Source organism: Polypterus senegalus, chromosome 7 (assembly GCF_016835505.1).
Source record: "Polypterus senegalus isolate Bchr_013 chromosome 7, ASM1683550v1, whole genome shotgun sequence".
NCBI lineage: Eukaryota > Metazoa > Chordata > Cladistia > Polypteriformes > Polypteridae > Polypterus > Polypterus senegalus.
In genome coordinates this window covers 69413056-69427077 of record NC_053160.1, presented here as the reverse complement: position 1 = coordinate 69427077, position 14022 = coordinate 69413056, and the positions used below count along the sequence as shown (strand labels likewise).

Genomic DNA, 14022 nt, shown 5'->3' with positions numbered 1-14022 from the left:
CACGGGGTCCAGGAGGGGCCTGTGTCTCCTAATATCCACCACCAGCTCCTTGGTTTTGCTGGTGTTCAGTTGTAGGAGGTTTGAGTCGCACCATTTAACAAAGTCCTTGATTAGGTTCCTATACTCCTCCTCCTGCCCACTCCTGATGCAGCCCACGATAGCAGTGTCATCAGCGAACATTTGCATGTGGCAGGACTCCGAGTTGTATTGGAAGTCCGATGTATATAGGCTGAACAGGACCGGAGAAAGCACAGTCCCCTGCGGCGCTCCTTTGTTGCTGACCACAATGTCAGACCTGCAGTTCCCGAGACGCACATACTGAGGTCTGTTTGTAAGATAGTCCACGATCCATGCCACCAGGTGTGAGTCTACTCCCATCTCAGTCAGCTTGTCCTTAAGGAGCAGAGGTTGGATGGAGTTGAAGGTGCTAGAGAAGTCCAGAAACATAACTCTTAGAGCACCAATGCCTCTGTCCAAGTGGGTGATGGATCAGTGTAGCATATAGATGATGGCATCCTCTGCTCCCACCTTCTCCTGGTATGTGAACTGCAGAGGATCAAGGGCGTGGCGGACCTGTGGCCTTAGGTGGTGAAGCAGCAGCCACTTCATGGTTTTCATCACATGTGACATCAGAGTGACAGGCTGGAAGTCATTCAGCTCACTAGGATGTGGTACCTTTGGAACTGGGGTGATGCAAGATGTTTTCCAAAGCCTCGGGACTCTCCCCTGTTCCAGGTTCAGGTTGAAGATGCGCTGTAGAGGACTCCCCAGCTCCAACGCACTGGCCTTCAGCAGTCGTGGCGATACTCCATCTGGACCCCCTGCTTTGCTGGCACGAAGTCTCCTCAGCTCTCTGGGTTGCTGTAATTGAGGGTGGGGGGAAACTCTTTACTATACTGGTATCAGCAGAAGGATGGGTGGAGGATGCAGTAGTCCGAGGAGAGAGTGGGTTAGGGTGGTCAAACCTGTCGAAGAAGTTGTTCATCAGGTTTGCTCTCTCCACATCTCTCTCGATGAAGGCACCCCGCTTCGACCTGCAGCAAGTGATGATCTTCATCCCATCCCACACTTCCTTCATCCTGTTATTCTGCAACTTCTGCTCCAGCTCTCTCCTGTACTGCTCCTTCGCCGCCCTGAGCTGGACTTGGAGATCCTTCTGCATGCACTTGAGCTCATGCTGATCACCGCCTTTAAAAGCCCTTTTCTTCTGGTTCAAAAGGCCCTTGATGTCACTTGTAATCCATGGCTTGTTGTTAGCATAGCAGCATACTGTTCCTACTGGAACTACAATGTCCATACAGAAGTTGATGTAGTCAGTAGTGCAGTCAACAACCTCTTCAATGTTCTCACTATGTGACCCCTGCAGGATATCCCAGTCCGTAGTTCCAAAGCAGTCTCTCAGAGCCTGCTCTGCCTCAGGGGACCACTTCCTGAATGAACGCGTGGTTGTAGGTAGCTTTATCACTTTTGGTTTATAGTGAGGCTAAAGCAGAACCAGGTTATGATCTCCTTTCCCAAGCGCATTACCTCGTGTATATCACTTAGACACCTTGGTGTTCCAACGACAGCTTTCTAACCATCGCCAAGCCCCAATGTGCAACCATTCACATTCTCATTAACCTGGATATCTTGATGTTAACTTCACACACCTGCTTTTTGAGGTTTACATGCATTTATTTCATTCTCCAATTTTTATTTTTCTGTACTGAAATATCTTTTTTTTACATTTTTTGTTTTATTTTGCACAAAATTTGTAATATCTAATTTTTCAATGCTAATTTAATGCAGTTTTTATTTTATGCACTCTTTTTTTTAACACTTTGCTCTTCAAGGCACTGAAACCAGGAGCTCCAAGCTCAGCTCCTAAATCTGTAGCAAGAACATCCCTGCATCGACATCAGCAGGACAATACAAATGAATCCTCCAGAGGACCCACATGACCCAATATGTAGTCAGTTTGCATTCAGGTGCAACATTATTTATTGTTCTTTCTTCTACTCTAGTACATGGCTTTACATAAATTTTTATTAATACATAAATTGTACTTCTTTTTGTTATAATTAGGTAACTTTTTCTTTTTAATTTGTTCCTCTTCACTGTTATCTGCTACACTTGTTTCTCACAATTTCTTAATACATATTGGCAACATTTTTTTGCTGTCAATGGATGCTTATTTACCTACATTTCCGGTATATTTCTTCCAATGTAGAGGGATGTTATTGTCAAATATACAGATTACAACATAATTTCCACTGGCACATGCTAATCAACATGCCACGCTTCATCTCTCCATTGCTTGGATTTGTTGGATTTTCCAGATGTAAACAAAATTAAAGGAACACTTTTTAATCAGAGTATAGCATCAAGACAATGAAACTTCTGGGATATTAATCTGGTCAGTTAATTAGTACAGAGGGTTGTTAATCAGTTTCAGCTGCTTTGGCGTTAATTAAATTAACAGGTGCACTAGAGGGGCAACAATGAGACGACCCCTAAAACAGGAATGGTTTAACAGGTGGAGGGAGGCCACTGACTTTTTTTTTCGTTTTGCATTTGGTATTATAAGGCAATACCTGGACCCTACAGAGGTTGCACAGGTAGTTCAGCTTCTCCAGGATGGGGCATCAAGGCCACTGGTGTGAATGTCTCTAACCAAACAATCAGAAACAGACTTCATGAAGGTGGCCCGAGGGTCCGACGTCCTCTATTGGGCCCTGTGCTCACTGCCCAGCACAGTGGAGCTCGATTGGCATTTGCCATAGAATACCAGAATTGGCAGGTCCACCACATGCGCCCTCCTGTGCTTTTCACAGATGAAAGCAGGTTCAACCTGAGCACATATGACAGACATGAAAGGGTCTGGAGAAGCGGTGAAGAATATTATGTTGCCTGTAACATCGTTCAGCATGACCGGTTTGGTGGTGGGTCAGTGATGGTCTGGGGAGGTACATCCATGGAGAACACACAAATCCTCTACAGGCCAGACAACAGCACCTTGACAACCATTGGGTATCAGGATCAAATCCTTGGAACCATCGTCAGACCCTATGCTGGTGCAGTGGGTCCTGGGTTCCTCCTGGTGCAAGACAATGCCCGGCCGCATGTGGCGAGAGAGTATGCAGGCATTTCCTGAAGGAATGGATACCACTGACTGGCCCCCATGCTCGCCTGACCAGGTTGCACCTCAGACTGTCCAGGAGCTCAGCGATTCCCCAGGACGTCATCTGTCATCTCATTAGGAGAATACTTTGCCAGGTCTTTACTGCAGCTGTCTTCAGTTGTTGCTTGTTTGTTGAACTTTCTACCATCAGTTTTGTCTTCAGCAAGTGAAATGCATGTCCAATTGGGTTGAGGTCAGCTGATCTTCCACTACTTTGTGTTGAAAAACGCTTGGTTTGCTTTCAAAGTATGTTTGTTTTAGCTCATTGTCTATCTGTGCTGTGAAGCACATTTGGCTGAATCTGAGCAGGCAGTATAGCCCTGTATACTAGAAATCATTCTGCTACTTCTCCAAACAGTCATATTATCAATGAACACTAGGTAGACTGACTTCCTTTGGCAGCCAAGCATGATCCTGCCATAACACCGCCTCCACCATGTTTCAAAGAGGATGTGGTATTGCATCATGACCAGTTTCTTCTCTTTTCCATACTCGCCACTTTCCAACATTCTGTTATATATTGATCTTCACTTCCTTTGTCCAAAGAAAATTGTTTCCGGCGAAGCCTAATCTGTCCATCCTATTGCACAAGGTTTACCAGTAGTTTGCGTGTTGGGGTAAACCCTCTGTCTTTACTTTTTTTGAAGTCTTCTATTGATTGTAGACTTTGGCAATAACAGGTCTTTCTCCCACAGAGTGTTTCTTGGTTTGGCTAAATGTTATGAAGGAGATCTTGACCAAGAACAGAATTCTGCAATCATCCAGCACAGTGTCTTCTCTGGTTTTCTAGACCTTCTAGTGTGGCCGAGTACACCAGTGAGTTCCTTCTTTTTAAGAATGTACCCAATGGTTAATTTGACCATTCCTCTTGTTTCTGAGATCTTTCCAAAGGGTTGGTTATGTTTTCTCCGCCTAATGATGAACTGCTTTTACTAGCATGGACAGCTCTTTGGACAGTGGCAGTTTCCAAATGTGAATTCCACAAATTTGGCTTTAATTTCAGACCTTTGACTTGCTTAATAGCTAAAGAAACAATGATGGAACTGCTCCCACCTGACTGTGGCACAGCTTGTTGCTATGCAGAAAAATGGTGGTCATTCCTAAATGACTCTTACAGTATTTTTGGCAAACCCCTTAAATTAAAGCAAGTAAATCACATAAAGATTGTTTTATTTATAATCCACTGTGGTGGGGTACAGAGCCAACATTATGAAAATTGTGTCACTGTTCAAATACTTATGGACCTGACTGTACCTGTATTCATGTATGTATGTTACACACACTACTCACCCAAGCTAAATACAACTGCCCATGAGTAAAACATTACCGCTTTTCCTAGTGACCGACTTTGGCTTTCATTGATGATCAACGCAAGACACAATTTTACATTGTGTGAAACTGTATTCCTTTTTACTCAAACAGGTAATAAGTTGCCTTTCATCAGTTTAATGTGAAAGCTTAATTTTTTTTTCTTTTTTTGCATTAGCCATGTCCAGACAATAAAGTAATAACACAAATCTTTATTTTATGGTGCATAAATGTTTAAATTGTCTGTTCTGAAATGTTTACTGGTGATGGAGGATCAACATGACAAGGATCTGAACTACACTGAACAGAATGTACATTTTTATAAAGTACAACCATTTACACCCAAAACTAAAAAACTAAACTAAAAATAAAAAAAAATACAAAAATGAAGTTTCACCCCAAACATCAATTGCATATCACCTGCTCTCAAGAAGAGTGCTACACACCTGGCCTTGCATGGTCCGATCATCTGTCAACACTCCTGCTGCCAAGTATATAAATGAAGACGAACTATAACTATGAGGAGCAAGTGAGAAAAACGGTAACACAGCTGGACTTGAGAAGCACAGGATAAACTACAGGACTGCTTTGATCACGTAAACTGGGAAATGTTTAGAGACTCCAAATGAGATCTGGATGAAAATGCAGCGAATGAAAAAGAATTCATCATCAACAAATGTGTGGACAACCATGTGCCTACAAACACAATTCAATAAACAATATTCTGTAATAATAATCCATGTATAACTGCCGATAACAGGAATTGAATAAAGGCACACAGGATTGCATTTCAGAATGGTGACATGGAAATGTACAAGAAATACAGATACAACTTCAGAAAATCAATCAAGTGTATAAATATTAGTACAGGAATAAACTAGAAACCGATTTAGTCTCTGTAGCAATTCATGCTAAAAAGGACTACAAACTAAAGCCTAATATACAATCTCACTTGCCAATGAACTTAATACCTTCTATGCCCCTTTTGACGATAATAACAAGCAGCCTGCTATTCAATTGTCCGCAGAACCACATAGTCCATCTTTGGTTCTATACATGAGGTAATGGCAATTTTTAAATGAATGAAGGATTCCAGTCCAGATGGAATTTTAAGGCATGTTTTAAACCCTGTAGTAACCAATCAGCTGAGGTCTTCAGAGACATCTTTACTATCGACCTGAGAGAATCTGTGGTCCTTGTCCGCTTCAAAAGGACAACAATTATCCCCGATTCTAAGAAATAAAAGCGAATGGCTACTCCAAGAGTGATGAAAAGCTTCCAGATTCCAGATAGCCATGATCACCTCCAGTTTGCATATTGTGAAAACCGGTCCAGAGAGAATGCCATATCTGTTGGACTTCATGATATCCTGCAACATCTGGGACTTTCACTTTTCTCACTCCAGTACTCTGACAAAGAAACTCAATGCTTTGAATGAAGCAACTATTTTAATTAAAAATATTATGGGAATCAATCACCAGTTCCTAAATGGGCTCTCATTTAAAAAGAAAAAAAATCAATGAACTTTACCGTCCCGTCCTCGACAGTGTAAAGGAACGGAAAAAAGGCAAGTATTGTACAATTATGGAACTGTATTTGGTTACTGTTTTCATTATATTTGAGAGCAATTAAAAGGCATTTAATACGAACATACTTACAATATGATACAAGCTAACAATGTCCCACCGCAGTGTCTACATTGAGGGCACTCATCTGTCATTTTTCTCTTTGTCTTTACGTACGTACCTTTCAGACTCCACCTGTATTCTCAAATGAACAACTTGTTTATTAATCTTTATTACTCTCAATGTTAAAAGAGAAAATATTCATCTGATGTATTTGAAAGGCATAAAAACACAATTAAAAATGCCTTTTCACACAGACACGTTTTAAAATAAATTACTATTTTATTTAAAATATTGCATGTTGCTGAAATTTTACTTTTTTTCCATGATTAGAAAAGAAATGCAATACAATGTTTGGATACAGCTAACAAAAACACAAATAAAATACACAGGCAGCACTTTCACATTAGGACATGTGATGCAATTTAACACATTTGAGATATGGAATGCTTATTATTCTTGTGGTTCTTGAACTCAAATCGTTAATCTTTCGTTTATATAATATTGCTAGAGGATGGAGTTAAACAAAACCTTGCCCACTAATGGGACAGAGGAGTTCTTGTACATATACTTAAAACACTAATCATAAAGCACCAAGGTGTACTGTACTTCAGCTTCATTCAAGAATTAGACAATGTACAAGTTTTTCTTCTTCTTAACAGAAAATCCATTATCTTTTTTTAAGTTTATGCCAATGACAGCAAGCACACCTTTTTAGATCACCAGTCGCAGCAGTTCTCTTCAACCTCTCAAGTACATTTTCATATAAATAGTGGTGGCCTATGGTTACTAGTGATACCAATAAACCAATACAATGTCAAACCAATTATCACACATAATTTTTTATAACATGTAAAGCTAAAACAGATGAAATTAAAACCTTGCAAAATTAAAAACACAATTCTATTCTTGAGCTGGTGCTCTATAACTGTGTTATAAAGAGAAGGTGCAAAGGTGTTTTGTGACTCTGAGGACAGCTGGCCAGTTCACGGGACAATTTCAAAAATACATGTCATAAACATTGTCTTGATGAATACTAGAAACTTCCCATTTAGCTGCAGTCCAATAATTACATCTAAAAATCATATCTGCTCAGACTCCAAGCAGTCCAAGTTTCAGTTACAAAGGTAAGACAGACATGATAAAAAAAAAAGGGGGTTCTTTTAAACCATAACTCAAGTTTTATTACATGGGCTTTGGCAGTAAGACGTCTGCAAGCTTTTGAAGATCACCTACACTCCCAACTTGTTGGCTTGTGTTAGAACTACCTTGAGAACTGGCATGAAAGCCGACGTTTCACTGAAGTTACTGTTACTGACTATGTGAGTGTGGATAGCCAAACCTTCTAGGTAGTTGCGATTTTCAATACTTCTGGCAATGCTGTGTAATCCTGTGATAATCGCTGCTGATAGCTGTAAAGAAAAAGGGGAAAGCAGCAGACAAAAGTTATTCATAATGCTACAGACAACAAGCAGCTAAAATCCACTGCTTTTCTTACAAGAAAAATCGACAAACTTTTCATATCTGATCCTAAATCAAACAATTGACTCAGTGACTATGTATTTAATACATGCAAAAGTGGAATTATTACCATTTTGCTTAAGTTTACTCAAAACTAATGCCTTCATTTATAGGAATTCAACATAAAGACATTCAATTTAGGTGAAAATTATCAGCCAACCTGGACAGCCTGTCTACTAGTGAACAGATAGGAAGACACCAATTACAACCAGTAACACTTGTCATTAAGTGCCATAAAACACATTTTAAACGGTCTGTTCTGTAATACAACTTTCATGATGCTGAAAGAGGTGTGGATCTCACGGTATTAATGGATTTGGAGTTAATGGAAGTCTGGAAAAAAACGCAGCACGCTCCCTCTCTTTTAGTTCCTGTTTCATGTATGTACTTCTGTTTAATTTGTAAGAAATTTACAACTGAAATCCTTAAAACCAAATAAATAAAACTAAATTTTTTTTAAGCTCTCAGTGAAAGTTCAATCTTAAGAATATTCTTCAATAAATGACACAATTTAAAACTACCAAACAAAAAGCATCTTTGCTTTTGAATAAGCAAAATATTTTAACTAATAGATGTTTGTGTATTCTTTTAAGGTTTTAAAAATATATACTATTGCTTCGCCTAAAATTCATAACCCCTTATATTAATCCGTAAAGAGTTTTTTACGTGCATTATATTTCATATATTAACCACTTATGCATAAGCCATCCCAGCGGTGGGACATACACAAGTAACTTTGAAATACGGTGTCACACACATGCACATGGGAGGCAGCTAAAGGGCTTGAGTAAGGGCAGTTCCGAGTCATACTGGGATGTGGCAGAGGGCACTGACTCTTTCTCCCTTTCCTGCAGACCATTCCCAGGAGATTCCACCTGGTCCTCTTGACGTCACTTCCGGGACTGAGCCAATGGAAGAAGACCTTGCCGGCTCCGGCCCCCCTGTGATGTCACGTCCGGGCTCGAACCTATGGCTGAAGACCTTCATGAGCCTGACCCCTCTGACTTCACTTCCTGTCTTCCCCTTTAAAAGCCTCCACCTTCTCCCTATTCCCTCAGTTCTGTTTTGGACTCGGTTTTGTGCACAGCATTGCTATCATTTAAAGTACAATTTGCAGCCAGGAAACCAAATATATGGGTGGCTGCCCCAAACCTTGCTATGGCTCTTTGAGGCTTTCGTGACAATGGGTACGTTCCAATAAAGTCAATCAAAAGCAATGATGGTATTTTTACATACCCAAAGGTTGTCTTCTTTCAAGTACATCACATGTTTCCATGTAGTCGGCTCACTTTCATTTGTAAACTATGCGATTTGCACACATAAATATATACCCAGGAGAACAGCACATCACAGCTGCGTAAACCTGCTTTTATCGAAGATCCCACTTACACTGACAGGCTCATTACCACTGGATAGATGAGGTTCAGACCATTTCCATGATCTATAGCTATCTATGATTGGTTATTTGTATTACATGTAACAGATTTGAGTAAAACACAGGAAATATACTGTGTGTGCACCATTACACAGAAAGCTTCTTTTAGAGTGCATGGGGACTCTACAGATGACGTGCAATAAGTTTGGAAGTTTTTACTAGTGAAATGGCTTCTTCAAACACAAGAAAAAAGTATGGTTAAAGAAATCTATTGATATGGAATTTGAAACCTTGAATTCTGAAGTATGGGGCATGCAGTTATAAAGTTTAATCAATGTGTGTTCGATCACCATTCATGGACGCTGTCTGCTACACTTTCTCCCTATGTTAGGTTTTCTGAGTAATGCTTATCTAGTTTAAGAAAACAGTACCGGCGCAGTACCAGCTAGCATTTTCACTTTCAGAGCGGACAGCTCATCGATTGAGTTGCCGCTGCATGAAGTTTCCCAGAGAGGAGAAAAACATGTATATGTGGAAAAATGTGCCTGATCCAGACAGAAAGTGCCAAAGAAGAATTCAAAACCAGACCTCAATCTGTGAGTCAGAAGAAATCATTTGAAGGCAAAACAAATTAGGCAGACATCTGAATACAGATTTTCTTTTCCAAAACTGACTGCAGCTGTAAGCCCGTTACACAGTTTCGAATGAAGCATTTTACAACAGAAGATCTATGAATAATACAATTAATGATATATGTAAACCAAACTCATACTTACATTTTTTTCACACAATTTATCATAAAGTGATTCTAGGCGTTTGTTAGCATCATCCAACTTCCTTTTAGTTTGCTAAAAAATAAAAAAAAATAATAATAATAATAATAAACACTTAGAATTAGAAATTGACAGAAAAAAAAAAAAATCACACTCCTGTTCATATATATTTAAAGAAAATCAGTGTACATCTTTAGCTATTTGCCAAGTAATTTTAATGGAACTAAAATATCAAAGTCATCAGAGTGCATAAACTTAGGATAAAATAATCTGCTGCATGTCATTGTAATACAGAAACAACAATTAAACATATTACTATGGTCTAAGTCACATCAATAAAGTCAGTATAATCAAACAAAGGAGTACCCAGTGATTTATAAATTATATTATCTTCAGAAGAGGCATAAAAAGTCAAATACATACTGGATCAACTGCAGCACTCAAACACCTATTTATTAAGCCTTCAAACGTGATCTTCAATATGAGGTGTTCTTCAGGAATAGGGTTCTTGGCAACTTTTTCAGCAGGCATATACTGAGGTGGCTGAACAAAAGAAAAACATTGAAGAAAACAACAAAGTATAATAAATAAAAAAAACAATAAAGAAACAGGCAACTATTTGCTATATTTATTATGAGGCCAATTCTTATTAACTAAACTGAGTGGCTACTTTACAATATACAGCGTAGCCATCCTGGCCCATATAGACTCTCATGTGTTCCTTAATTACTGCAGATAGCTGTTGGAGAACTAAACATAACAGTTAAATCACACAGTTACATTTCTATTACCATAGAGATATATGACATGGTGGAGTGTTTAGGTGAAAAAAGTGATTTTCACAGATGGGGATAATATTGAGAGAGACAGATAACTGCACCAGATCAACAATGATTTTCAGATCTCATGTGTTTTTTCAGCACAAGTCATGAGCTCTTCAAACCAGGCGATACTTTCCAACACTCCAGTTTCCAGTATCGTGATTCTATTGCCTACTGCCACTATGTCTTCTTGACTTTCACTGCTAGGATGTCACTTGTTTGAGTTTTCACCTAACATAATCCTTTCCCTTAACTGTTAAGAAGAGATTAGTGCTGCAGTATGCCTCTCTCAGCACTACTGCTGTACTCAGTCGTTAACAGAGTAACTGCTGGCAGTGTACTACTGTGCACAAAGTAGATGCTTTCATCAACACCATTTACAACCACATGATCAGAATCTGCTGGATGGTTCTGAGTGATGATCCATTCACAACATATCAAAAACACTGCTTTGTGGGTGTGGGGATGGGAGAGTATAGTAGGGCTGCTATTTTTGATTAACTCCTCCATTTGCGATGGACACCTACTACGATGTTAGGCTTAAAGTTCTTAAATCTGTATTCCTGACAATTGTCCTGTTGCACTGAACACACACAGTTCCTCAGTACCTGCCTAATGACATTGAGATGTGTGTTAACTTAATAAACTATTTATTATTCACTGTACATGCATTTTGGAATGCAAGTGGACAGTGTTTTTTAAACTTGCTTGTGCTTTATTTAAAGGTACAAAACAGGACCCCATAAATCAATGGGAAACACAAAGCCTCACAGACTAAATGTCAGCTCTATAGTCATTCTACATTGTTAAGCGCTAGAGGTTTTCCACAAAAGTGATATTACACTATACTTGCTAGTTATTCATTACATTTTGCATGCTTGGAACGGAGTATAGTAAAGTGCATACACAGACCTGTATGACGTCACCTATTGGTGCTCCTGGGGGTCCCTCTGTGCTAAGCTTTCGCGTCGGAGTAACCACACTAGGCTGTGATAAAGGCTGCTGCATCATCTGAAAAGCAGGCTGTGACAAAGGTGGTCCAGCTGGTGACTGCTGTGGCTGGAAGACAGGGGGGTGGGCCAACTGTTGGGATTGATCAGGAACTAGTGGATTCATTATAGGAGCAGTAATTGGAGCAGGAGGAGTGTAGTCTTCTGGAAGCTGGGAAAAACATGGCAAAATTACACCTAAGCACACACACATTAACTTCTGCAGTACAGTATTTCCTAGTCAGTAACAAATTCTTATAGACTTACTGCGTTGTTTTTTGAATTGTGGAATTTAATGTTTATGAATATCGAGTGGCATAGCAAATAAATTCATACTTGCGTTAATTTTAACAGTCTTCATGTAGCATATTGTACACCACGTGTTACAAATTGGAATATTTCTCAAAAATTCACATTATAAAGCAAAGCTAAATAACTATAATAAAATAGTAAATTTTAAACTATTAGCACTTGCAAAAATATATATCTACAGAAAACACATTAGGCAGCAAACACTTATTGTCAAATACTATCGAGTTTAGAAAAAAAACTGATTTTTTTAGAGTGATGATGAAAAAGAAAAATACATCCAAAACACTCAAAAAACAGCACTCTGTGTAATGATGGGCACTTTTTTAATTTAAAAATGAACTGTTTGAAACACTATTTTGATGTACAGTAGAAACCCTGTATCTGTGGATTTGATTTCTCTGGTTCACTGTGACCCAAAAACATTAAATGAAAAATTCCAAAAATAACCTATTAACTTATTTCTAACAAGTTTCAAATTGCCATTCTGAGCAAATGTTTCACCATTTTAGATACATTTTGTCCAAATCACTCATTCAGTGCGCAGCGAGAGAAAGAGAGGGGGAGAGTATAAAATTAAATACATTTTATTCCTTTTTAATGCTGGTAATATCAAATTGTGTATAATTTTAACTTTAGCATAAGTATGTACTGTCTTTAAAAGAAAAAATACATATAAAGAGTTTTCTGCTATCCACACTTTTGGGTATCCGGGGAAGATCTTGGAATGCATCACCTGTGGGACTTCTGTATACATTTATTTATTTAAACTAAAGAATGCTTAAGATTTGGGAAACCATGTCTCTGTGAGTTTACATTTTTAGTGAAGCATAGGGATCAATAAATAAGCTGACAAAAACACACCCATGCTGAGAATGTGTTTACACTTTGGAGTTACTGGTAAAAAAAAATCTTTTTGTAAAACTACTCGGCTTATTCAGGTTAATGTTTAATAATCATAATTACTATTTTTTATTTTAACATACATATTAATACAATACCCAAACTAATGCATTAAAATGCAGAGAACCTTTCTTTTTTAAACATACTACCTTCTTCTTCTTTGTCCCTCTGCTGAAACTTGGTGGATCATTCCATCCATTTTGTGGTCCTGTGGGGGTTGAAGGTGGGATACCAAAGAGTATCAGTAAGAAAGGGTAAAAAGAACAGACTACATCTTAAAGTACAAAAATAGAACCCTAGATAAATATCACATGAAATTTTAAAAATAAAGGTAATAATAAATAAATAAAAAGGTTAATAAAATCTAGGTTATAGTAACAATTAGGAAGGCCACATTTCATATGCAAAAGTAGGTTTTGCTTTCAGAATCATTAAATAGGAATTGGAAATGTGACACACTTCAGTGCAAACTGGTAGTATTAATCACAGACCCTCAACGGAGTCCACCTCAAAAAGCTGCCATTAGCCAGTCACACACAAGTACGGATTAAGGAAAAAAAATGATGCACTTAAAACACACACACAAAAATTACAAATATTATATTTTGTAGTCAATAGCTTTCAGAAACTTGAGTATCCACATTAACAAAGATGATCATGGAGCCTGTCTGCCTGCTGCTCTGTTTTGTACAAACACAACCTAATAATTCAGCTGAAGAACTAATTCAGCTTTTAAAGGCTAGATAATTAAAAAAAAACAAAAAAACAAACAGTTTTCTCTGCTGGAAGCAGTAATTGCCATGACTTACCATTATCACAACAAAAAACTATTTCTGAATAGCAATCACTAGTAGGAGTATAAAAATAATTGTTTAAAGAAGGTTTCAATTATAAAAATTGAATCATTCAGTCATGATAGCTCGTGTTGATTTGCTTGCAATTTGAAATCATTTACAAAACAAAATCATTCTTGTGATTCACATTAGTTATCTGCAATTAAATTGCAGGGTATTAAAACCCATTAAAATGCAAGAACATAATTTTTCCAAGATATAGGTATATATGTAGTTTGCTTTTACTTATTTAAAAACTCAACAAGGAAACTGACATACAAGATTAGGTGAAATATTTGACATGGGCAATATTTTAACAATAACTTACTGCTTTCTTTAAATCACAAAATGATTTTGGAGTAACTAAAAGTTGAGTAACACATTTCTTGTGACAAATATTACAAC

At 38.1% G+C, this 14022-nt stretch overlaps 1 protein-coding gene across 5 annotated transcripts in view; it reads right to left on the bottom strand.

The window, feature by feature from the left end:
* Nucleotides 1–6351: 6351 nt before the first annotated feature.
* Nucleotides 6352–14022, bottom strand: part of sec31a (SEC31 homolog A, COPII coat complex component) — a 58511-nt gene continuing 50840 nt past the window's right edge. For all 5 annotated transcript variants that reach the window (XM_039758829.1, XM_039758830.1, XM_039758833.1 and 2 more), the window contains 5 exons: nt 12934–12992; nt 11496–11744; nt 10186–10305; nt 9766–9837; nt 6352–7505 (listed from right to left, as the gene is read on the bottom strand). In XM_039758829.1, the coding sequence (XP_039614763.1) occupies nt 7326–7505; nt 9766–9837; nt 10186–10305; nt 11496–11744; nt 12934–12992 (680 nt within the window). In that variant the 3' untranslated portion in view covers nt 6352–7325. The remainder of the gene's footprint in view (nt 7506–9765; nt 9838–10185; nt 10306–11495; nt 11745–12933; nt 12993–14022) is intronic.